The sequence below is a fragment of the Stenella coeruleoalba genome, assembly GCF_951394435.1.
Source record: "Stenella coeruleoalba genome assembly, chromosome: 1".
In the NCBI taxonomy this organism is placed as follows: Eukaryota; Metazoa; Chordata; class Mammalia; order Artiodactyla; family Delphinidae; genus Stenella; species Stenella coeruleoalba.
Window position 1 is genome coordinate 169,531,651 of NC_137169.1, and position 26,904 is coordinate 169,558,554.

General features: G+C 44.7%; 1 protein-coding gene across 6 annotated transcripts in view; it reads right to left on the reverse strand.

Moving 5' to 3' along the window:
• Nucleotides 1–3,309: 3,309 nt before the first annotated feature.
• The window catches only part of PTPN14 (protein tyrosine phosphatase non-receptor type 14), a 173,394-nt gene continuing 149,799 nt past the window's right edge, over nucleotides 3,310–26,904 (reverse strand). For 4 of the 6 annotated variants that reach the window (XM_079900168.1, XM_079900172.1, XM_079900170.1 and 1 more), the window contains 4 exons: nucleotides 26,043–26,261; nucleotides 22,741–22,869; nucleotides 20,093–20,327; nucleotides 14,322–16,414 (listed from right to left, as the gene is read on the reverse strand). In XM_079900168.1, coding sequence (XP_079756294.1) covers nucleotides 16,113–16,414; nucleotides 20,093–20,327; nucleotides 22,741–22,869; nucleotides 26,043–26,261 — 885 coding nt within the window. In that variant the 3' untranslated portion in view covers nucleotides 14,322–16,112. Of the gene's footprint in view, nucleotides 5,296–5,531; nucleotides 11,580–14,321; nucleotides 16,415–20,092; nucleotides 20,328–22,740; nucleotides 22,870–26,042; nucleotides 26,262–26,904 lie in introns of those variants that run through there. The other 2 variants (XM_079900171.1, XM_079900173.1) reach the window with 1 other exon arrangement.

Consider the following 26,904-nt stretch of genomic DNA (forward strand, 5'->3'; position numbering starts at 1 on the left):
TGCAGGTCTTTTTTTTTTCTTCTTTTGTTCTCTTGTGATTTGATGACTGTCTTTAGTGTTACGTTTGTATTCATTTTTGTGTGTATCTATTATAGAATTTTGGTTTGTGGTTACAATGAGGTTTTTATCTAGCCGTGTATATATATATATATACTCTCCTCCCCTCACAATTACTGTTTTTGATACCATCTTTTTTATCTAATTGTTCGTGTATCCCTTAACTGCTTATTGTGGATCTAGGGGATTTTACAACTTTTGTCTTTTAACTTCCCTACTAGCTTTCTGTGTGGGTGATTTCCTACTTTTACTGTATGTTTGCCTTTACCGGTGAGCTTTTTCATTTCGTCATTTTCTTGTTTCTAGTTGTGGCCTTTCCTTTTTAACCTAGAGAAGTTCCTTTAACATTTGTTGTAAAAGTGATTTGGTGGTGCTGAACTCCCTTAGCTTTTTTGATCTCTCCGTCAGATCTGAAGGAGAGCCTGGCTGCATATTCTTGGTTGAAGGTTTTTCCCTTTCACCATTTAAAATATCTTGTGCCACTCCCTTCTGGCCTGCAGAGTTTCTGCTGAAAAATCAGCTGATAACCTTATGGAGATTCCCTTCTGTGTTATTTGTTATTTCCCTTGCTGCTTTTAATATTCTGTCTTTATCTTTAATTTTTGTCATTTTGATTATAGTGTGTCTTGGTGTGTGTGTTCCTCTTTGGGTTAATCCTGTATGGGACTCACTGCACTTCCTGGACTTGGGTGACTGTTTCCTTTACCAGGTTAGGGAAGTTTCCAGCTGTTATCTCTTCAAATATTTTCTTGGGCCCTTTCTCTCTTCTTCTGGGACATTCCCCTATAATGTGGACATTAGTGTGCTTGATGTTGTCCCAGAGGTCTCTTAAAATGTCATTTCTCTCCATTATTTTTTTTTCTGTTCAGCGGCAATGATGTCCACTACTCTGTCTTCCAACTCACTGATTTGTTCCTCTGTATCGTGTAGTCTACTATTGATTTCTTCTAGTGTGTTTTTCATTTATTGTATTCTTCGTTTCTGGTTATTCTTCATATTTTCTAATTCTTTGTTAAAAACCTGGAACTGCTTGCTCTGTGCGTCCATTCTTCTCCTGGGTTCTTTGAGCGTCTGTATGATTGTTACTCTGACCTCTTTCTCTAGTAGATTGCCTGTCTCCATTTCACTTAGTTCTTCTTCCGGCGTTTTTATCTGGTTCTTTTGTCTAGAACATGTTCCTCTCCCAACGCATTTTGTCTAAGTTGCTATGTGTATTTTTACGTATGTGGTAGATTAGTGATGTTTCTTGACCTTGGAGAAGTGGCCCTCTGTAGCAGATGTCCTGTGTGTCCCAGCAGCGCACTCCCCTCTTGTCACCCAAGCTGTATACTCTAGGGGTTCCCCCTACGAGGGCTGTGCGGGTCCTTCTGCTGGGGCGGGCTGGCTACGTGGATGGTCTGGTAGGCTTGGTTGGTCCCTAGCCCGGCTGGTTGCCAAGCCCCGCCTTGTGCGGATGCTGCTGGCTGCTGGTTAGTGGGGCTTGCTTGCCAGGCAGCCCAGGCTAGTGCTGGTACACCGGTAGGCGGAGTCAGGATCCAGAAGACTCCAGGGCTGTTGCCTGCCCACTGGTGGGTGAAGCCATGTCCTGGATTTAGTGCTGGACGACTGGCAGGCAGGGCTGGGTCCTGGAGTTCAGCTGCAGGGCCCAGGGATCCTAGAGCTGGGGTCAGCTTGCTGTTTGGGGTGGGTGGGGCAGAGGTGGAGACCAGTTACTGACACAGTTAGGTATGGGGTCTGGGGTGTCCCAAAGCTTGTGTTGCCCTGCTAGTGGGTAGTGCCAGGGCCCAGCTGGTCCCAGGGTAGGGTCTGGTCTCCTTTGGGCAGGCTTGGTCTGCAGGCTGCAGGATTGTGGTTTTCTTATGTCTGGTGTCTGCCCTCTGGTGGGTAAGGTGGGTACAGGCTAGGCAGGGCTGGTGCCTGTCCACTGGTGGGTGGAGCTGGGTCCTTCCCCTCTGGTGGGCAGGGCCCTATCTAAAGGCATGTCTAGAGGTAGCTGTGGCCTCAGGAAGCTTTTAGGCAGCCTCTCTACTGATGGACACAGGGCTGTGTCCCTGCCCAGTTAGTTTTTTGGCCTGAAGCATCCCAGCACTGGCACCTACAGGCTGTTGGCTGGGGCCAGGTGTTGGCACTAATGAGCTAGATGTAGGATACCATGATGGTATGAGCCCCAGTGTCCACACAGTAGAATACACCTCACTGTGGCTGCCACCAGTGTCTATGTCCCAAGGGTGAGCCACAGCCACCCCTGCCTCTCCAGGAGACTCTCCAAGACCAGCAGGTAGGTTTGACCCAGGCTCCTATCAAATGACTGCTTTTGCCCTGGGTCCCAATGTGCGAGAGATTTTGTGTGTGCCCTTTAAAAGTGAAGTCACTATTTCCCCCAGTCCTGTGGGCCTCCAGAAATTAAGCCCCACTGGCCTTCAAAGCCAAATGCTCTGGGGGCTCATCTTCCCAATGCAGGACCCCTGGGCTGGGGAGCCTGATGTGGGGCTCAGACCCCTCACTCCTGTGGGAGAACCTCTGCAGTATAATTATTCTCCAATTTGTGGGTCACCCCACCTGGGGCGAGTATCGGACTCGATGATATCGCGAGTCTGCCCCTCCTACCCTTCACATTGTGGTTCCTTATTTATGTCTTTAGTTGTAGAAGATCTTTTCTGGTATGTTCTGATCTTGTTCATCAGTGGTTGTTCTGCAGGTACTTGTGATTTTGGTGTGCTTGTGAGAGGAGGTAAGCTCAGAGTCTTTTGACTCCACCATCTTGCTGGGCTCTCCTATCATCTTTTTTTTTTCCCAAACTTGATGTAGTTTTTCTTTTAAAAACTATCAATCATTGTTTTGTTGCCACAGTCAACTTATGTACAGCACAATCTATGTGTTTAGTGAAATTTGCTTGCCATCTCCTTTCACCCCAGTGTGGTTTACAGTATCCTGATTTTCATGATGTGAAACAAGCCGGGACCTCTGTAGGTGAATGACTCCTCGTACAGTGATAGGACTGAAAGTGGGTTCCTCACTGAAGTGGTCATAGTGCCCTGCTACTCATCAAAGGGACATAAAGTATCCACCCTCATCACCCGGGGTTCACCATGTGTGTCTGTGGCAGTTGAGTGGCTGAAAATATGGGGCAGGGCAGCCACCTTTAAACCTGAAGATGAGCTGTGCTGTTGATAAAGTTGAAAGACAAAAGCAACGATCTGGGTCTTCTGTAGCAGCCTGCTGCTTGGCTCTTCTGGGCCAGCAGTTTGGGCTCTGAATAAATGACAGCTGTGGGGGGACTTGGCATTTAATACGGGTTGTCACTGCAGCTGTGAGTAAGCTCCAATTCTAGGTTCTTCGCTCCATTTACCTAACAAACAATCACCCCTTTCAGCTTTTTCCTAACAATGATGACTTTTGGAAATTTCAAACTGATTCTTCAGTGTGATCCAATTATCCAGGAATGAAAAGTGGGTAGAAATAAATGGGCTTTAAAGAAGTGAAAAGGCAGGTTTTCCCAGATACGTTGGCCTATGAAAATAATCCTGAGAGAGAAGATGCTTTCAATTAATGCAAACATACATAGGACAGAAAAGATTCAGCTGTTTTCTCTGGAAAAAAAAAAAAAGTTTATTGCATTTGGAAGTCAATAGATATCTTTTACAAAAAAGGTTAGACTAAAGATCTCACATTTGTAAAGGCACATATGAAACATTTTAATAACAAGGGCAGTGAGAACATAAACAATACACAACTAGGACCAATAGCTAAAGACTTTATAAAAACAGATAGGAAACAGTGCAAAAATACTGTCAAAAGTCAGTTTCATACACCTCTTAATTGTGTATAAAACTGGCAAGCATAAGCTTATTTACTGATATAAAAAAGCACATAGAATAGCATGCATAATTTTATTTAAGGCTTTTAATATTATTAAATCGAGAGGGAGTCTACACCAAAGTAAAGTTGACATGTGAATATTAATCACTCCCCAACTTAGGGAACGTCCTATAAATGTCTCACTCCCTCTCTCCCCTTACAATTAGTTTGCAGTGAAGAGACTGGACCTCCATCTTGCAAGGTAGCAAGTGCCCACCACGGGGAGAAGAATGTGTTATCAGGATCCCAAGCCCCTATCTGGAATGCATTTCTCACAGCAACAATACGATAGGTGGTTAAATGTCCAGGTCAGCCCATGCCAGCCAGATCTGGCTGACACCGCCCTGCTATTCAGCCGTGTTGGACATCAGAAGGCTTCTGTGGGCTGACCTAAGACCCTTAAGAACAAACTGGTTTCTACATTAGGGACTTGTCTGCAGGTTCGAAATGAGACCTATTAAATGTCAATTGGTTTGAATGATAAAACAATTCACAACATTTTATAAAACACAGACCAAGGAAAGCATCAAAATACTGAATTAAGTCTCACAACAATAGTCCAGTGAAACAAAATAGATCAGCATGTTACTTGATGTAACACAAATTACTTAAGGTTATCTAATAGTCATCTGCATATGTAAACCTTTTTTTCCCCATTTACACGTCCTCAAGCAAGTTAGCTGACTATTGAAGGAACAAAGGACATACACAGGAAAGCATCTCTGATGAAGAGTAACCTTACTTTTGAAAGGATAAGGGTAATAGATTTTTAAGATTTCAAACTGGCAAGAAAGTTCAGTCAAAGGAAGTTGCAAACACATTTTACGGTATTCCAAGTTGGGGGGAAAAATGGCTCTGAAGGACAGCTCTCAGTTCTAACTACATACAGTTCAGGGAGGTGGGAGGCCCCTGAGAAATGCTGAGAACACCAAGCACCTCTGCTCTGAGAGCCGGCTGAGCTCAATGCAGAGCAGGGTTCCTGAGATGTTAGCAAACTAGTTCCACCCTAAGGCCCAAAAAGACCCCAATCTAATGTTTTTAGCTTTTTCCCAAAACCTCTGTCAGGTGAGGCAGCCTCTGTGTTTCCCTGAAGGAGGAGGTGGAGGTGAGGAAGAAAAAAATAGGACACATTGCAGACTGGATGAATAGCGTGTCCTGCCCCTCCCTAGACAGTGGAGAACGGATCACAAGGCAACGTATAAATGTCCCTGCGGAGCCCAGAGCTTCACCCATTTCACCAGATTGGCCAGGCTGCGTAGAGGTGACGATGAAGGGAACAGAGTCAGCAGGAGAAGGCTAGAAACAAATTAATCCGACTACATGTGTCACGATGCCAAATGCAGCCACTGTGGCTCCATGTCAGCTCGCCTCAAAAGAAGCCTGAGGGGGCTTCCCTGGTGGCGCAGTGGTTGAGAGTCTGCCTGCCGATGCAGGGGACGTGGGTTCGTGGGTTCGTGTCCCGGTCTGGGAGGATCCCACATGCCGCGGAGCGGCTGGGCCCGTGAGCCATGGCCGCTGAGCCTGCGCGTCTGGAGCCTGTGCTCCGCAACGGGAGAGGTCACAGCAGTGAGAGGCCCGCGTAACGCAAAAAAAAAAAAAAAAAAAAAAAAAAAAGCCTGAGGGAGTGGTGCTAAACAGGACTGACCATCGATCCAGCTTATCGTCCACTCCTTCTAGTAACTGCCAGTGCCCGTCGCCAAGGGGAGAAAGGGGGTAAAGACAGCGTCCTGGTTGCCGACAGCACCTAGCTATTTTCATTATGGTTATTTCCCTTTGCCAGATTTCATTCCTTGAAACTACATAAATGCCAAATTTTACTTTTTGAAACGATATAGGCTTTTCAGGATTAAAATCAGATTTCCGAATTACATAATTTGGAGAGATTGAAGAGCGTGATTACCTATGACTAGATTCAGCCGCTTTGTAGGAGTTGCTAAAAGGGTAGGGAAAGGAAAGAAGAGGTGTGCCGTCCAGAGCTGATCCATAAAGCAAAGGAAAAACAAGGCCGGCGTAGCCCTAAGTGAATGGGGTGCTCTTGGAAGAGGGTGACAGCACAAAGTAGTCCCACCTGTGCCCTCAAGTGAGACAACGAACTGCCGTCACTACTGATACATTGATGTCTTACCTGCTTTTTATGCCCCAATTAGAAACACGATGTGCTGGGAAGGGGAATCCGCTCTGCAGCCCCACCGGGCCGGAGGAGAGGCGCAATTAACATGCACAGGAGGGGCTACCCTGGTGGCGCAGTGGTTGGGAGTCCGCCTGCCGATGCAGGGGACACGGGTTCGTGCTCCGGTCCGGGAAGATCCCACATGCCGCGGAGCAGCTGGGCCCGTGAGCCGTGGCCGCTGAGCCTGTGTGTCCAGAGCTGTGCTCCGCAACGGGAGAGGCCACAACAGTGAGAGGCCCGCATACCGCAAAAAAAAAAAAAAAAAAAAAAAAAAAAAAGTGCACAGGAGCTGTGATAGCTAACTCCAGAGCCGTATGGTCGAGCAAATCTTCTGCTAATAAGGTTGCAAGGAAAGGGAGGGCCACCAGCAAGCAAGGGGAGGTGGTCTTTCTGAGCAGCAAACCTAGGCAGGCATCAGAATCGAGAACATTCGTCAAGCTCCACTGCAACAGTGAGGACACGATTTAAAACTACGAGCGAGGGTACGGACTTCCCTGGTGGCGCCGTGGTTGAGAGTCCGCCTGCCAATGCAGGGGACATGGGTTCGAGCCCTGGTCCGGGAAGATCCCACATGCCGTGGAGCAACTAAGCCCGTGCACCACAACTACTGAGCCTGCGCTCTAGAGCCCGCGAGCCACAACTACTGAAGCCCGTGCGCCTAGAACCCGTGCTCCGCAGCAAGAGAAGCCACCACGATGAGAAACCTGTGCACGCAACGAACAGTAGCCCCAGCTCGCCGCAACTAGAGAAAGCCCGCACGCAGCAATGAAGACCCAACGCAGCCAAAAATAAAATAATTTTAAAAAAAAGCAAAAACTGTGTGAGGGTGAAACAGATCTCCCCACTACAGCATGGTCTTTCCCAGGATCACCACCTCATCTCCATCCCTCTGGCCTTATAGAAAGGGAGGGAGTAGGAGAGACATCACCGAGTTCAGAAAATTGTTTGTGAATCAGGAACTTTTTGATAGAAACTCCAAGCCTTCCTCTTTCTCTTCCCATTTATAGCTCTTCTCTGGGCAAGCTTATGGCATTTTTTGGAAAGAATGATCTTGATGGCCCAAAGCGTGGCAGAAGGAACAGTGACTTTCTAGATAGATGCGTTCTCATGTTCAAGGCTGCCCATCAGCTTTTGCCCTCCTGTCTTAAAACGAGAAGTTCCTTGACTTTAGTTTCTAAATGAGAGGGCTGATCAAAGTTCCAAACGGCAGGAACTGATGCACATCCTCCTTTTCACTGCACCAAGCAACAATAAATTATGCAGTCCTGTGAAATCGACTGATGCCAGATATTCGGTGCCAGGCTCATGGACATTTTAATAGAGAACCTTTTAGTTTGGCCTTGAGGAAGAAGACACAGCTGCTTTAAGCTGGAAAAAAATAAGTAAGGTAGTAAGCTGGATAAAAACACGCATCTGAGTTTCTAACAGAAATGCAAAAGCTGAGAGCAGGCAGGATAAAGGTTGAGTGTCAGGCAAGTAGGCCATCAAGTTCCTCAGGACCCCATGAAGAACAGCAATTTTGGGGGCAACACATATGAGTTGGCAGAATTTGATTGGATATACCTGCCCATTTCTCCCAGGCATGTTGCTGTTACTTTCAATAGATGCACCAGTAAGGTCTTTTGCCCCAAATGTCTTAGAAGCTGAGGCAAAGACAAGAACCATTGTGCTTAACTTGCTCAGAGCTCACGGGAAGTGTTAAACATAATTTGATATCCTAGAGATGTCCACCCTATAGGGCCGAGTAGGATTATTTCAACCCTATAGGGCCAACTAATCTGTCACCCGTAAAGCTCTAGACCAATGGAAAATTTTTGCGGTCTCCATGAAAACCCCAAATTTCTCCATTTGGAATCAGTGCTAGATGAGTTGTTACTTTGCTCACGAAAAGAAATCACTAAGTAAGAGCATGATGAGTGTCTGATAAACTCCATAGGCAATAAAATAAAACACAGTTGCAGAAGTATCTTTGGTAAAACAAGAGGAAACTATTCCCACAAAGAGCCACCTTAAGAGCCCAACACTAATTGGTGCTTCTGGAAATTTCTTACTCTGGGATCCTGACAGTTACTCCCGACACGAAGGAGGAAGGAAGGGTAGATTAACACTAAGATGGCTCAGACTCAATCCCCAACCCTTGAGTCTAAGCTCCCTGGCACACATCTTAGAAGGTCCCTGCATTTGCCCACCCCCTGACCTCAAGCGATTGACAGGTCTATCCCCGCCCAAAGAAAATCAATAACCATACCCACTTTCTCCATCCCACGCACCACTGGAAGTGGGGAAGAGAGATTCAAAAGCACATTCTGCTTTGTGACCCTGGACACTTCGGGCCCACATGTTGTGTTCCATAACCACTGGGCTGAGGTCAGCTAATACAGACTGTATATCAAGAAAGGATGGCCTGCCTAGGAGAATCCAAAGTGCTCTCTGCAAAGAGTGACTCCAAGCCCCAGGAGATGGCCCACTCAAGTGAGGCAAGGGTTGCCGTAGCAAGGCAGTGAGTTCACAAAAAGCGCTTAAAGCCCAAGGAACCCAGTAAAGCACAACAGGATACGGTTCGGCTTTTCAAACAGGCTTCGCTCAGCTCAAGGATGAAGACGTCAAACTCAGCCCCTCTGGTTCAGGCACCACGGTAAACAAGGATGAACACTGGGTCAATATATCCAAATGGGAGTGGATGAAAGAAACAAAACATTTCAACTGGAAAAACTTCAAAACCAGAGGCCTGAAAGTGTTGGATGGCTTTGTTGTAAGATGGTATCTTTTTTTTTTTTTTCCCCTCCATTTTTAATTTTCTCCCTTCAAGTCGAAACTGTAGCAACAGACCCCGATAGCTCCAGCTTCAGACTTGATACATCGTCAGGAACTCACTCCAAAAGCTCTAACTAGATAACTAATTTAATACACTTTGCTTCAAGGTTTATTCCTTGGCTTGCTTCCCAGATATAAAGCATCTCTGGGCAATTATTATGCAGATGCCACTGAAAGGACTTCAAATGGCTGCTGCTAATTTAACAGGAGATAGGTTGGCATTTACTGGAGACGTGAAAAGGAAGGCAAAATGGGCTCAAGGGCGAAAAGCATTTGTTTTTAAAAACAAAATATGGGGAATCACTTTTAAATGTTTTCCTTTGAGTTTCAATACAACCTCTGGCTAGGAAATTGGATACTGAACCTACTTCTTTGCATTTTGTGCGTTCATGAATATTCCCAGAGCACCAAGTGGCAACAGTGGATGAGTTGAAAGGAGGGCCGTGAGTGATGAGCTCAGAGACAGCAGATCTACACGCTGCCCACATGAGACATTTTAACACCCCACACTGGGGCCTGAGAGACAAAGAGAAATACCGATGTGGTTCCTCAAACAATAAACCAGTAATGGCAGACCAACTGTTAAAACATCCCTAACAGCAGAATATCCCAAGGATGGGAAGTCCCTAAGGAAATGGAAACAATACCTCTTTGCTTGCCGATGACCCAATTTCTGAGCGTCTCCTAGTGAGGGTTACGAGCTGTGATCCACTGAAAATACACGTCATACTAGTGGTTTTCTTTTTCAGATCACGCAGCACAATTCCAGAATCTATGGCGCTCAGCTGAAGTTCTACTCCTTGACTGATTCTTTAGACCTTGGAAGAGAAGGTAGGAGGCCCTCCATCGCCAGATACTGAGTCCAAATACAGAGAACCACCACTCTAACACCTGGCCAGATGTGAAACCAAGTTGATTCATACCCCAAAGTAGTTCATCAGGAATCTGCTTCCGCACCCGCCTGTTGTGGTGACCGGAAGCCACAAAGGCACACTCTTTCTGGTCGACTGGATGTCATTCTTTCTTTATATTTGCACCTCAGGAGGAAAAAAAAAAAAAAAAAAAAAAGGGAGCAGTGGAAGAAGGCATCATTGAACACCCGCAAAAGTCAATTTTAAGAACAAAGCCACAATTAAAAGTTGCATCAAGAAAAACTAGACAGTAGAGGGGAAAATTCCCCAGAAGTCAGCAGGAGGGAAACTGTGCAGAACATGATTTATTATGTACTAACCTACAAAATTCAGAAGGACAGTGGCCAGTGAAGGCCCAGAAGGAGACGAACTAAGGACTGAGCTTCAAACTGAGGGCAGGGTTAATACCACAACTGACCAGAGTGGGCTGTATGGAGAAAAGGAAAGCAGCACAAATCTCACCGTCTTTCAGCAGGTGGGCCAAGCTTTGGACTGCAAGGTCCTGGGTGGGCTTAGTTCTGCTCCTGCAGGCCAAAGGCTGGAGATGCTTAGCAGCACAGCGGGGATAACACTTGGGGTGGCTCCTGGCAGGGCCCCTGCCCCCTGAGTGCCAAAGAGCCCCCATACATCAGCTTTCCCAACCGCTTCCTTTATAACCTTTCCATGGCACCCAGCACCTTGACCTTCAGATCCCCATCAGCGCACGCTTCATATTTAAATAAGAAACAATATCAAGGGCCTGCATGTCTCCTCTCTCTTCCACACTGGTCTGTTATCTTCTCTCAATCAGGCAAGAAGCCTAGCCGCACAGACGGCCTGGCCCAGGGCCTCGGAGGCCACCAGATTAGGGTCCACTGAGCCAACAGGGAAAAGCAGCAAATATCAAGGGTGCAGTCTCCAGCAGGGGAACAGGCTCCAGAGCCCAGAATAAGGAGTGGTTGAGAAAGATACAACACAGAGTCCTCGTTCTTCCCGGGCAATGGCAATCACTGCATTGGAAAGGGAGCATTTCCTCTAGCTGGTCCTGTCTTTAACTCAAGCCTGGGAGGAAAAAAGAGACTACTGAGGGAGAGGGCAAAAAGGGGAAAGGGAAGGAACTGCCCATCAAGCCGCAGGAGCCCCCAAATATAAGAAAAGAGTGTTGTTCTTCTCCTTCAGGAAAGGGCCTTAGCCCTTATCTTTTATATTTTAGGATGAACTCATTTTCTTGCCGTCTTTGATTTGGACGTGAGCAATGAGGCTGACAAATTTCAGGGCTGGTTACAAATCTGGCTGCAACTTCACTAGAGATGCGTTCCCTTATGCCTCTGTCCCCCAAATAATCCACCAGGCAACCCTCCCTACTGACCTATTACAATGCAGATCAGTCAAAATGTGGTTCAGAGGAAAAGTACTATATTATTGTGAAAACTGCATTACGATGATTCACAAAAGTTATTCCAAAGGGGGAAAAAATAAATTATCTCCTATAAAATAATACACGATGTTTGTGAACGATCCGGGCGCTCCTGTCTTCAGGGAGCCCGTGACCTGCCTGCTCCGGCCATCCGCGCCCTGCCGGGGGAGCAGATGTTGTCTGGAGGTGCGTCCCCATCTGGAAGGTGGGGCTGGCCGCCTCTTCCAGGAGCTGAAGCCGGGGGTTAAATGAGTCTGGAGTTCTGGAGGAACTGGATGAGGACCTGGTAGACAAACTTGTACTGAGCGATGGTCTGGATCATAAACATCCTCTGCTCCCTGAGGAGCCTCAGCATCATGGGCACTTCCACCTTCTGCAAGAAAAGAGAAGAAGATCCTGAGGTGGGGTGGGGCGGGGCGGGGGGGGGGGGGCTTCCCTTGGTTCCTTCCTCATTCCCTCATCCAGGAAGCATTCACTTGCTGCCCCTGTGCAGGTAGAGGAGAAAGCCAAAGACAGCCCCCTCTAGGTTATCCCAGTCAAAGACCCTAACAGTAACTGGAGAAGCTGGTCGTCGTGTACCGCTGGTGTGATATTTTAACTACAGACCAGTCCACTAGAGAAAACACAGAGGCTGGAGTTAAACCCGATTTGGTACTCTTAACCCTACCATGACCCAATGGTAGGATTTAAGCCCTTTCTGGGTCTTCGCTTCTTCATCTGTAAAATAAGGATAATGATGCTTTCCTCCAATGGCAGTGTGGCCTTGGCCAAGTTAGTGACATTTCCTCGGCAGTAACACAGGGTGATAAACAGTACCCTCCTCAGAGGATCAGATGAAGAAATACATGTAAAGCATTTAACACAGTGTCTGGCACATAGTAGGCTCTTAATAAAGACTACTCACTGTCTCATTAATATTAATGAAATAAGAACACTCATGCCCATCCTGCTACCCTACAGGATTGCAGGCATAACCAAGTGAGATAATTTACGTGTAAACCTTTAAAACATCAAAGCACAATCTCTGGGCACCAGTCACGCATGTTTGGAGTGAAAGTCTTTAACTAACGATATCTTGAGTATTAAATGAGATTGCCAATGTGTAAATTCTTTGAAGATCTCCAATGGAAAGGAATTAATACGGCGGATCATTGGTGCCACGGTGTCCCCTCACTTGTGTCACTTCCATCCCCCTGGACCAGCCAAGGCAGAAGCACCATGGAATCAATGTACCATCATGGCCTTGGTATACTTCCCCCTGCTCTGGGAGCCCTTAACCCAGGCAAACGACCACACCCACGAACTCAGCACGGACTGAGCAAGCATCAGAAATAAAATAATAAGAACTCAGCTGTATGTCTTTTCTTACTTTACTTTCAAGTCATTTCAGCTATTTCCAAACTTTGTGTAGCTGCAATACCATACATGCCATCCTGTTTAGTCACGCTTCTCCAAAACTAGTTAAGTAACGCACACCACAGATTTAAAAGGAACAAGTCCCTGGTAATACGCAAAGAGAAAAAGGCATGTGAATCCTTAAACTATTAGTCAAAATACAGAGCCTAGACCATAAGCTTCTGATGGTAACTAGTGGGTCTGTGCCTAAACTCTACTCCAGAGTGACTGACATCATGATACACAACACAGAGCACCTAATAATGAACTTAACATAATGCATGATAAGCATTACTCTGTGTTGGGCACTGAATATAAGGATAGAATAAGGCTGCTCCTACCTCATACCCATCAAAGGCTTTGACAAGAGAGGCAGGGTCACACAGAAGCTAAGGGGTCATCTCCCTGTACCTCAGTTTCTCTTTGTTAGATGAGGGTACTAACAGAACCTCTCTCGTAGGGTCACTGTGAAGGCTACGAGCTGTAAGGCTCTTGAAATAGTGTTGGCACATGGTAAACACTACATACACGTTAGCTGTGGTTATTATAGTATTTTCATTCTCCTCATCATCACAACCACCACCACCTCCCCCGCCACCATCTCCTTTACCTCGACCATCTCCTCCACTTCCATCTCTGCCATCACCACTATCATTCATGGTCATTACCATCTCCATAGCCTGTAAGACTCAGCCCCTCAGGCTGACTCAAGGACAGTATACTAGGTGATATAGGGCAGTTTGGAGACAAGACAAAGTTCCCCCTGGTCCTCAATGAAAGAATCCTTCAGCTTGCCTTGAAGATGCACTTCCACAGGCTCTGCTGCCCACCGTCCCTAACCCAAGGAATCCGGAGGCAGCTGGCGCTTGCTCCATCTTGCTTAGAAGACGTCCCTCCCACCCCCCTACTCTACGAAGGAGGGATAACCAATTCAGAAAAGCAGCAAGATCAAGACATCTTGCTCTTTGGCTAGTGAGAACCTGACCTTTTGTAATTTAACTAATCTGGGACAGGTGGTCAAGAGAGTATCACAAACCATGAAACTGGTGCGTTTTGAAAACAAATGTATGGGCATTAAAATGTCATAGCTAACATTCAGTGACCAAAAGCAACAGGGCACAAAGAAGCTTCTCAGGGCAGCCCAGGAGAATCCCCTCGCAGCGGCCCGACTTCACGGTTAAGCATCTTTGCTCCAGGAAAAAGAAAAGGCATTTCACTGACAAAATTAAAACTCTATGGATTATAGACTAAAACATAAAGTATCCTAAATCCAGAAGCCATGGAAAGAAGATGGGAAAGTTTAGACGGGAGAAAAATGGGACAACCAATTTTCTATTGATTTAGCAAAATCTTTTGTTTAAAAAACAAAGAAACATGGTCGCACTCCTCTTCTAAAATAAGGGTTTGAATTTTACTAGCCAGGTCTGAAGCAGAACAAGTAGAGACCTCTTTTCTCCCTAGCCGGCTACCAATAGCAATTATGGGAAATGGGACAGATAAGGCTGGCTACATGTGCTAGGGGAAGGGAAGTGAAAACTATGAGTCATCTTGCTATCTTTGAATATCAATGGGAACAGAAGTCCTTTTTGGACTGACCACATTCCAGTTAAATGTTCTGGCATGCAACTGGGCATTGAGGAAATCTGCTGTGTCTGGATACACCATAGAGAATTTAATCACCCTGAGCCCTCCCCAAGTCCCCTCAAGGCCCCGGTGGCTGAACCCCTTACTCTGTACCACGCTGGCTCTGACATCTGTTATGTTCCACTGGGCCAGTGACATCTGGTGATCGATGAGCCTTCATGTCATCGTATGACTGAGGCTCAGCCTTTGATGGGTCTCCAAAGAGCTCTCAGAACACAGCGATCCTTCATGTCAGACCAGACTGACAAAACCGCTTCTCAAGTTGAAAAGGAGGAAGGGGGAACAGAGGAAGAGCACATGGGGAATGCAGAAAAGAAGGGGAATCTGGCGAAGAAAGTGACATGAGGAAAAGATCTCTAAGTGGGGAGGGGTTGATGCAGCCCTTCTTCCTCCCCAGGAGCCCACTGGTGCTGCCAGCGGGGCTCGGATATGCGTGAGCCACACGTACCCGGATTCCACTGCATCTTAGTCTACCTTCCCGCAGTGAGCGGATCTGGGACTCAGTGGCGAGCTATTCGCTCTACTAGAAACTCCTGGAGACTTCTAGTAGTGACAGAGAAGCAGACAATCAGGAAATCTCATGCGAGACAAAACGATAAAAGCTCACAGAAGATGACGAGATTTCTGTTACGTAGACTCAAGTGATTCCATGATGGGCATTTTGTTCCCCAATAGAATGTTTGTCTGAACAATAGGCCACATGTGCTATAACTCCTCTTCTACTTTTTAGCAGCACAAACATTCATATGTACAGACTGAAAGTTTCCAAAATTAACCTTTCATAGGCAGGGAACTTAAAAATCCTTTGAACATATTTAAACTTGGCATTTATCGTTTTCCGAGAAGTTTGAATATAACAAACTCCATGGGGCAATATTTAATCTGATCTTCAAACCATTGAGTAAATACATATATTGTTATATAAATTCCTTCACAGAACATGCATTATAACATCCTGATTTTAAAACTATCACACCACTTCCAAAGTTTCCTTTGATTCTCCAAGCTGTACAATTCGTAAATTGAACAAGAATCAAATGACACTTGGCATTTGGAGGCAGAGTGAAGACAGGAAATAACTCAGGGCCAGGAGGTGAGAGACCTCACTTCAAACCTTGGCACCACTGCTTAAGGGCCACCTGGCACTGGACAAGCCACTAGATTGTTTCTGGACCTCAGCATCCTCATCTGTAAAACAGGAACGGGACGTGTGCTGCTAGCGGTGATTAAAGAACCTAAGAAAAAAAAAGTGAAAGCCATCTAAAACCCCCTGTGAGAATAGAAGGCAGGAGAATTGTTCTTTCGCCTTTGATTGCTATTTGTCTCATCTCTACAAAATCAAAAGCCCCTCGGCGTAACTCCCTGACCTACAGCAAGAAGGGAATGCCACACACCGTGTGGGCACAAATTCAGCTGCAGCCCGCGTCTATGGGAGAAAAGCTGGGCCTCGAGCCTCAGCAGAGGCAGACCACGTCTGTGCCCTCGGATTACCTACCCGGCTCTGCTACACATCACTGCCAGTCTAGACAAGAGCAAAGAGTCCCCTCAATAAAACTCCGCACTAAAGGATGAAAAACGTGTTTAAAGTACACACATTTTCACGTAGGAGTTAAGCCAGAACACATCCCAGAAATGCAAGACGCATCTATACTATATGCGACCCCATAACCCACTGTGGAAAATTACCTACAATAAAACCAGACCTTCTGTGAAACAGTGCAGACTTCTGGGAGTTGATGCCAGCGAAGATCAGATTTTCTAAATGTTGCCTCTCTCACAGTTTCAACTCTTTTTCTATATAATCGGGGTCTCTACACAGAGCAGTGAAAGGCAAAAGATCAGGAAGGCTGTGAATGTCAGAGTCCAACTAGGAATCATGGGTCTGGAAAACTCTCGTCAGGAGAGAGGACATTAAACAGTGGAAATAGAAGGGTACAGGTGAAGGTTTGGCCATGGTGTAGATTGGTCCCCAAGGTGGAGGATTCAGAAGCCCAGAATGACTTACTTCATTATGCTCCAGGCAGTAGATCATCAGCTCAGAAAGGATGACCACGCCGGTCCTTCCCACCCCAGCACTGCAGTGGACCACTATCGGGGGGTGCTGGTTCTTGGTGCTTTCCAACATGCTGTTGGTATGGCGACGGACCGACTGGATCTCCTCCAAGTAGGCTGCAAGACAACATGCAAATCTTGTCACTGATGTCCTGCATCGCTTTGCATACAAGTGAGGGGAAAAAAAACTGACTGTGAATTTTTTTTTTTAAGTGACAATAATTTACACTACTTACAAGACACTAATTATTTGGCTGGTACCCACTCTACAGTCCTGGATCCAGAAAGGACCAGCTGGGAGTCAATTAGTCCATGGGAGAATTTGTTCTTTAAATTAAATAGTTCTTTTTAAAAAATTAAATTCTGTCTTCCCCTCTGCAAATCCCAAAGTCCCCCAAGCAGATGATTCTCGACATTACTTACAGCAATTCCTACTATTAACAGACTGGGATCAGACACCAGCTAGGTCCCCTTGAAATGCCCGCCTGTCAGAGCCAATTTCTGGTGGGAAGAGCGTCCATCTGTCCTCTCTTCCTTCCCCTCACTGAATGAGTGAATGTCAGCTGAGGCTTGACTCCATTTTTAGATTATAAAATAGACTTTGGGGAGCCTGGTTTTCAGCTTGGATCCCATGTGGTTATGTGAGTAGCTCAAGATAACCCCCCTTTCCTGGAGGCAACATGTGGGTAGGGTGTGTGCCACGTGCCCCGTCAACATCTGCTTAGCCCCACAGGGCTGTGCGGGAGACTGTTCACTACTCCAACTGGGCACAAACTGAAAATTGCTCAACCCAAGCCTTAAGGACTATTTTTTTTAATGGTCATGAAAAAAAGGGAAAGTATATAAATGTAATCCCCAAACAATCCAAGAACCGGAAAAAGTCAATTAGTAACTGAGATTTCATAGTAGCTAGTTCAGGGGAGAAGCAGATTTGAAGCTTCCTGATACTCAGAAAATCTCATCCCAGTGCAGCAGTGTAAAACCAAATGAGGAGAAAAACTCAAACTGCTGAAGAGAAAACAGCATTCAAACCATTCTCATAATATTTTATAATTAATTAATTTATTTATTTATGTTTGGCTGTGTTGGGTCTTCGTTGCTGTGCGCGGGCTTTCTCTAGTTGCCGCGAGAGGGGGCTACTCTTTGTTGTGGTGCGCAGGCTTCTCACCGCGGTGGCTTCTCTTCCTTGCGGTGCATGGGCTCTAGGCGTGCGTGCGGGCTCAGTAGTTGTGGCTCACGGGCTTAGTTGCTCTGAGGCATGTGGGATCTTCCCCGACCAGGGCTCGAACCAAGGTCCCCTGCATTGGCAGGTGGATTCTTAACCACTGCGCCACCAGGGAAGTCCCCATTCTCGTAATTTAAAAGCACCTGTTTACACGCAATGACTAGGAACTCCAATTTCTTTTATAACCTTATTTAATTAGTAATCTGAAGTAGCTTACCCAAATAAACGTTTACTACCATCACCATCACCACCACTAATAATGTAAAATGAGATAGAACAAAACAAAAGAGGGAAGGCAATCTGAGGTGACTAGATAAGGTAGTTGCTATTGGTACCAACATGAGCTAAATACTGAGCATGGAATTCCTTTCACAATTTTTTTTTCCAAAGGGGAAAAGACACTAGGCAATAACACTTTCTGACGGCAGGCAATGTTCACATACAAGAGACTAGGTTTTTCTTGTGCTAAATTTAAGGAGAGAAGTAAAAGGAATATTGATCAATAAAGCTGATGCCACCGTCAAGGGGAATTTCATGAAACACAGAGAAATTAGATTTAAGCGGATTCTTTCTCCTGCAATCATATTAATAAAGTTCCTTAAGGTGTAACTCAGTGAAGCCCTCTGGAAGACAGTTTGACCCAGTTCCTCTGCATCCAAGTAATCTCATTTAAACACAAACAAAAATCTCCTAAAATTCTTAAAAACCTAAAGAACCAACATTTCTAAGACCCTGCTCAGCACACTTGTCCTGAGTTTCTTAGAAAGGTAAATTAATAAACACTGTTTAAAAATATTCTCTATATTTTTCAGTAATTTAGACGGGCTATCCTTAAATTGGTTCTGATTTAAAAGATTTGATTGTAATTTTAACCATCTCATAAAACCTTTTATCAGATCTGTTAGCCAGTCATCAAACGGATCTACTTTTATTGTTTCCATTTTCTGAGTCTTGCTTCTAATAAAGCAATTAGCAAAACAGTACCAGAAAGGAAGAAAAAGAACACTGTTATGAGGAAAGAAAGCTCTGCAGAGGTCACTGTGCTCATTAATATTTTGAGCTGCAGGTAACTGTTTGACCTCAGGCCAGCCACCAACCTGCTCTAGGTCTCATTCTAGATCCTTTGATTCCAATCATCTTTCTTACTCTCAGTGTCCGACTCCTTAAGAACCATCATCACTTGAATGAAAAATGAAATAGCTGCATTGATAAATAAGTGTGCATCAGAATCTTTCTGTTGGAACTTGTGAAATGGTACTTCAGGTACTTGAAAACCTATTCTCTCTTCTCTCCCCCACCCCTCCTACTCTAAATGAATATCAAAATAAAAATCAAGGTTTTGACATTCTCCAACCTCCCTTTGTTGTGGCCATAGGTCTTCTGCCAGCTGGTGAGTCAACAGCATAGCAGGTGTAGTAAATCTGCAAGGCACCCTCAGGCCTCCTTCCTAGCTGGGTGAGGAAAGAGTAGGGTTTCCCGCAAGTGCAGGATGTTCAGGCAAGTCTGTAGAAGGGAAGGAGGCTGCTGCAGCCATCACCAAAAGCATCAGATCTCACCTCTGGACAGTGATCACCGGCCTGTCTTCGTCATGAGACCGCAAGAGCCTTTAAAACAAAGACTGCTTCATTTCTGCGTTCTAAGAGCCCAATTCAGTGCCTGGCACTGGTGGACACACACCCAGTTTTTGGCCTTACAAATAAAGTACTGCATACAATCTGGATGAATTAGTTTCTAAGATAACCATAGCTTGAAAACTACACATAAACTAATGAATCCAAAAATGATAGTTTCAAATACTACAAGTTGATTTCAATAATTCTTAGTATGTTTAATCGTAGGTATGAGAAACTACTAATTGGGATTGACTGCTGTAGGAAATACAGGGCTTCCGAGATACAAATTTTCATGAGAAACTTTTGAAGTTGTTTTTTCTATATTTTATTGCTTTGTGTTTCTTTTTTTTTGGTTGTGGTAAAATACACATAACATAAAATTTACCATTTTAATCACTGTAGTGTGCACTGCATTAAGTGTACAGTGGCATTAAGTATATTCACAGTGTTGTGCAAGCATTACCACTATCCACTTCTAGAAATTTTTCATTGTCCCAAACAGAAACTTTCTGTCCATCAAACAGGAACTTCCTATTCCCCTTCCCCCTTGCCCCTGGTAACCTCTATTATACTTTCTATCTCTATGAAGTTGCCTATTTTGGATAACTCATGTAAGTGGAATCACACAACATTTGTCTTTTTGTGTCTGGTTTATTTTATTTAGCATAATGTTTTCAAGGTTCAGACACGGGACGTGTACCAGAATACTAAAGGTCTAAATCAAGGTAGAACCAATTAGTTTACCACATTAGCTCATCTGCATACATGGTAAAGAGAATATGATAAATGCCATGTATTAGTCTTCTCTGTTCTACACATACTACTGAAGTATTGTATACTGAATGTTGTTAATACTTTTGCCACTTAAGAGAAAGTAGACTCTCTTTCCATTTCACCTCCAACTGATAAGACCATTATTACTGTTGGTAAAACCCCGACAGGGAAGAAGAGACTTACACAAAAATCCTTGAACATCCTCTGGGCAGCCGTGATCTGGCCAATCAGTATATTGCAAATGCCACACTGTCCTTTCCTGCCCGGACAAAAGGTGCTTGACCTTCAAGCCTGTGGTTGCATAGCAACCGGAATCTGTTCGGAACTTTGTGGTGACCTTGAACTTGCCATAGGTGGCTGAGCTGTGCTTGGAACCCAGTTTGGGCCAATATCGGTGGCTCTTGGTTCGTCCGCCTTCCTGAATCAGACACAGAAGCAGAATTGGACATGAGTCAGGGGAAGCTCTTATCCTCTTAATCTTAAAATCTAAGGACAGCGGAAAACTTGAATGGCTTCTAAGTCACTGACTCAGTAGCATCATTCAGTGTCTATCCCAGAGTAGATACCCATATATTTTAGCTAACACCAATAATAAGATTTACCACACAGTTACATCAATGGTAAAATTTGAAGGTTCACAACTGGGCTGCAGTTGAATGTTAGAGAGAAGAGCCAGGGTGAAGACCAGAGGCGGGAACAAGCTAGGTGTGTTCAAGAAACAGAAAGGTCTTCAGTGTGGACGGCAGAGAGGAGGTTAGAAGGCCTCCTGGTCCACGGTAGGGCGTTTGGATTTCACCCCACGGTCAGTGGGAAGCCATCCAAAGATGATGAAGTGACCTTAAGCAGAGGAGCGACAGATCCCAGTAATCGTTCTAGGTCACGCTTCTCACGTCGGATGCTCGGCCCTGGGCTCTCTCTGTTACACCCCACCGGCCACTGACACTGTCTTTACCATCTCGTGTCAATCTCACGTTTTTTTCAGCCTGACCCATTTGTTTTAGTTCCATTGACAACTGAAGCAGAGGAAAACTGGCGTTACCCCTCTTCTCTCTCCCTTAATTTTATAATCTTTTCTGGGGGTATGCATTCTCAACCATTTACAAAATGGGGTCTATTTTAAAGTTTTGCACAGTTTTGATATCATAGGAGTGGGAGCGGGGGTGGAAGAGATGGCAGCTTAGAAGGGGACCCAGCAGAAGTGGGTGGTGCGAGAGAAGAAATGCCCAGCGCACGGAGCTGGGGGAATGAGTGGCAAGTGAAGGCTGGCCTGCTGACAAAGCAATACAGCTTTGGGTGACACAAGTAATCTTGCCCTGGTTCTTTGGGTTGAATTGAGTCTTCTTAAATTTGAAGCACACCTGCCTCTTTTATTTAACCATCCTGTGAAAGGAGGTTTATCTGAGGCCTTTAATTTATATAACTGCTGAGTACCTACATCAATTACAGATTTCAAAAGACTGTAAGTCTCTGGCTGCCTCACAGACCACTGGATTTTGTTCCTAAGACTGGTCCCTTCTTGTCACTCAGGTTTTAGCTCAAATGCAACCTCCTCAGAGGGCCCCGGGCTGCAGTCTAATCTAAAGTAGCCCCACAGTCACCCTCCATTCCATTACTGGTTTCATTTTTTTTCCATGGCACTTAGCACTATCCGAGCTGACTCTGTTCACGTTTTACTGTAAATCCCACTGGGATGTAAGCTCCCTGGGGACAAGGGTCATGCCTGTTGTGTTTACCCTGGGGTCAGCACAGATGCTAAGTACACTGTTTTAAGTTGAATGAATCCCTCCCAAGGATGTAATTCGATAAAGTTATAAAACTAGAGATTTTCAGGAACATTTACTCTTTGTGGGAAGGTGGGACAGAAGGTCAGCCTAGAGAAGTACAACTGGCCTGAAAGAGACCAAAGTCTTTCATCACTACCTTCTAATGGGCTGTTCTGGAAAGCATCTGCTCAGAAGAGTTAAGGAAGGGAACATGACTTTTTTTGTTTCCAGTTCTTTCTGTTCCCCGTCCTTTTAAAGTTGTTAGGAAAGGGATATGCAATACCATACATACGGTAAAAAACAAACGAACAGAAAACTCTTTTTCCTTAAATGACTTCAAAACGTAAGTTAAAATTTAATGAAAGGAACAAAAGGAAGTGGTTAAAATAAAATTAAAATAAAAAATCGAGACTGTGACAAGAGAAGAAACCCAAAACGTCTTCCCCCAAAGACAGCAAGCTCCCAAGCGAACTGCTAGACGGAACGGGGGTATATGCCAGTTTTTGGAACACCACGTAGACTTCTCTAGTTACAAGGGAAAAGCTATGTTTGACTTGGCAAAGGAAGAAAAAGATTTTTTTTTTCTCTCCCCAAAGAAAGAGGCCTCTACAGGAACAACAGCTCTGGTCTCTTTTCAGCTGATAAGCAGGAGGGCATGGGAGCCGGCCACGCCCGGGGTTGGGAATATATGCCGATTTACCCAGAGCAGCCCCAAAGTTCTCAAACTCCAGCGGAAAGATCATTGCTTTGCTTGGCACACAGAAGTGAGCTGGCTGAACTGAAGTTTGGTTCTTTTTTGTTTGTTTGTTTAACTTTAGTTCATGGTGATCCAAGGAAAAGAGTTAAGAGCTGGATAAAAATGGGGCATAACAATAAATTATCTTTGGAAAACAAAACAAACCTACATGCAAGTAAGGAGAGGAAAGAGATGCACGTCAGAGAGAGAAGGATTTGCAGAGAAACGGTGCTGCCGGAAGGAGGATGAGGCAGCAAAGTCGTAGACACAAAGCCCATCTTCTGCCCCCCGCCCCCGCCGGGACAGATGGCTGTACGGCCATTCCCCCTTACCTCCTCTGCGGTGACCATGGCGATCACATTCGCTCCCTGCTCCCACACCATCTGCCAGAAGTCATGGCACGTGTGCGGCAGAGGCCCCTGAGTGGCGATGTAGTGCCATTCTGCCCCACCAACCACCACCTGGAAACCAAGGCAAGCGTTAGTGAATAAACCCCAAATCCAGGACAGAGTTACATGCTGACCACGGGTCCTTTTGTAGCCACCTGCAAACCTTGAATAATATTTTTAGGCCAAATGTGTTAGTGCTATCATCGAAAGCCCTGACACCATGGATGGCTAGTGACATCCATGCTCACATGAAAATACTTTTTGCCACTCAAGCTTATTACAATGTACCTCATCATTTTTGGTCTACAACCCACAGTAATTATGTACAAACCAGTGCATATTAAAAACATATATATAAAACATATATATATATATATATACCCACATATACAATATTACATGAATATACGTATATAACCTAACAACTTGTTACAGAAATAATAGTTATGTTTCCAATGTGCAATGTACTGGTAATTGCCATTCTCTTCTCCTTTTTCTAGTCTATTCCATTAAAAAAGAAAAGAAAACAAAACAAAAAAACCCCAACTGCTCCCGACTACTAAATTGATTTCATATACCACTACCATATTGCAGTCCCCAGTCTGAGACACAGTACTCCATGACATCCTTTTAAATAATAGAAAAATCTACCATGGAATAACACCCCTTTGGGAGCAATGTCTTTCTACCACTGCCCTGGTTATGAAGTGTATCCTAAACCTCTGTTGTACCCGCTACTCTGTACCACATACAGTAGAGGTATCGTGAATGTACTTAAGCCAACAGTACGTGATATTTTATCATCACCTTCCCCTCGTACAATACCACAGCATCCAGCTGAACTTTGGAGTCATGAGATGATTCTGGATAATAAAATCATGACCCCACACAGCTCAGGGTGATCTTGGGAGGATAATTCTGCAGCTATAAATATTAGCAGCAGAGACACATCAATAAAAAGTCACGCCTCAAGTGTGAAAGCTCGTGCCATCAGGGTGAAATGGTGGCCTTTGGAGGGGTTCTTTCTGGGTTTGCCTCCATTCCTGTGCCTTGATACTGCCAAGTCAGGCCCCCTTACACATTCACCAGTGGGGATCTCAAGATGGTGCTAGGGGCAAAGAAGTGATCACTTTTTGAAACTTTTTCTCTCATTTATTTTATGAAGCTATACACTAACTTGATTCAAACAAAAACAATGTCAGTTATTGTCTCGTTACACAAGGCATGTTTAGGTCAAAGCTGGCAAGCAAAATCCATTTTCCGAGTACTGGTGGGAGATAACACTCGTACATTTGCTGGCCGGCTGGCTAGGAGTTTGGCTTATCTGTGGAACTGTGATTTTAAACATCAGCCTCTCTGGCACCCTACAATATAGGAGCCATAAATACTTCCAGAGTATGCTGCTGCCTGGGGCCTTTCAGCGTATTCCCAAGTATTGACAGGAGGGTATTAAAAACTGCATTAAAAACACAACCACCAAAGCTACTGAGGTAGATTTCACAGATGTGATTCCACGTCTGGAGCAAATAAATCTCTGTTCTGTGTTCACGGCTGCTTGGAACCCAGGGAGAAAACATTGGCAAGACATATAACTCTACTCCAAAATCACAAGGACAAGTTCTTGCAAGCTCTCTGGGTCTATTAAACACACCCATGTCTAACCCGGATCCACAAGATGAAATGTGGGCCTCAGAGAATATGGAGGAAGGGATGGAAGGGATGTTAAGAACACCCACTGGGCACAGCGCATGCAGACTGACAGCTTTTTCCAGAGAGCAGATGGAAAATGGGGGAGGCGTTCTGGCCAAAAGAAGAAGATAGTATATTGCAGCCGTGGAAGATTTTCTCAGACAGTCTAGCAAGATGCAGCCGTGTGATCTGCATCTTTGCATGCATTATTTTGGTCATTGTTTCGTTATCTAAACTAAGCCCATGAAATTCACCACCGTCAGTTTCCTTCAGAGTTTCCTGGGGCTCAGTTTTTACTGTTTCATTGTTTTGAGAGTTCTCACTCTGAAAAATAAGAGTAGAATACACAATATGATCCATGAGGGTTGACGCCATCCTATTTCCTTGGACAGGACTTTCTGACACTTAAAAAATATATGTGGTTATCTATGCTGGGTGAACAAAAACACTACACCCAACCATGGTACACTTCCCATATTCTGTATCAAAACCATTAGAACTGATAACATAGGCCAGACATCTGGCTGTATTTTAAAGGCTCAAAGGAACCTACCTATAATTTGGCTACGGTTGAAAAGTCCAATGAAGAAAGGAAATAATGCCAGACACAGATTTTCTAAGGTTATTGATCACAGCAGACTAGGAATCTGAACCTTGTATTGTTTTGAAAAGCGTCCTGTAACAACTGTTAACAATTATACTAATACAATTCACATTAGTACACAGATCATTCCCCTACTTCAGAGGTCAGAGCAAATGGTGACATTCTAAACAAACGTGTTCTGTCATTAGGAGCCCTGAGGAAGGTAAGCTATTTAGGAAACACTTCACTGCATGCACACATGTATCCATAACTCTAAATTCTAACTGAAGTAAAGCTAAGCTGACCAATTTTAAAGTCTATGAAATACTGAGATATGAAGATTTGGAGTATCTGAAATAGTAACAAACATTTAATGACCCAAATGCGCTGAATAATGTGGCACATTTTGCAAGATTCATTATCAACCACACCGTTATGGCTTATGTTGAAATTAGCCCACTCTTCTAAACATCATGCAAATTTGGGACTTCAGCTCTAAAATGCCTAACCAGTAGTACTACAAGGGAGAAACAGTACGTTTCTGTTGCTCTTGAACATCGTAACTCCAGTGACAGAAACATAATGCCTGTGATTTCCAAATTCTCCGTCATCTGCCACTTACACACCGAAAGGGCTAATCCTCAGCTTCACCTGTGAGTTCTCAGGAGAGTTACAACACACAGAGAGAAGAAAAAGTTAAACCCTCTGTAATGAGCAAGCTTCAGAAATAGCTGACCTGAGGTTTTTTTTCCCTGAGGCCGCTGGGCTTCCTTCTCTCTGTGCAGTGATAGGCATGGCCTTCCAGTTGACTAAGAAAAGCACAGGAGTTCAAAAACACTCCCTTGGGGTTTGGGGACAAGCCAGGATGCACAGTGGCAGCCCGTATGTGTTCTCCTCCCTGCCCTTTTACCGTTAACCCGGCAATCTTCAGCCAGCCTTCCCAACACGCCCCTCTCCACCCCCCACTTCTTACCTTGATGTGGGAGGCGTTAATGTAGCCTGTGTTGTTTTCTTTGGTCGGTATGAGCTCTACGCGGTTCTCCTCGTAGGGGACGACCTCCCGGATACGGCTGCGCTCAGCATTTTCTGGCAGAGCTGCTGTGCTGAAAACGCTATTTGCCTTTTTCTTTGGAATCTGCTCATATTCTGTGAACACCATTCCCTCTTCGAGCTTCTTCTTCAGGGTTCTGAACTGCAACAGAAATTGATCTCCAGCTCTCTGAATTATCTTATCCAAACACTCCAACCAAACCACCACATTTCTTCAAATATTTACAGTGACAGTGTTAATAAGTAGTTTCAAGATGGACAACTAATATTTGATTATTTGGTCTCATTACCGACCGTATTGCTCGTGTCTCTTCTCCAATAACCAATTTCCTTCTCACTCATACCTTAAACAGAACGAATCTGCCAGACCAGGCAAGGGCTGAAATTCAAAATTAGTATTTTCGTTATTATCACCTCTGTTTAAAGTTCTAGTGATAAGGAGATCGTTCATCTTTATTACCCAGACGTCCTTCCCTCCACTTACACAGCTGTTCTTAGCTAAATTTTAAGATGATACTGGTCTACAGTCCTCTAGTCGTGAGGATTAGACGCCCCATCTTTTATTTTTCCCACGGTCAAGCTACTAATAACAAAACATGGTATTAATTAGATTAAACGATCCCTTTAAAGACCCTTCTGGCTCTAAGAGCATGCTAATACTTCATACATGCTGGCAAAACCTAAACCCTAATCTTATTGTAATGCACTCTATTACATTTACAGGACCTGTTTCTTAACCTGACAGCAATTTCAGGAACTAAAAGAACGCGTTTGTTTCTTCACCT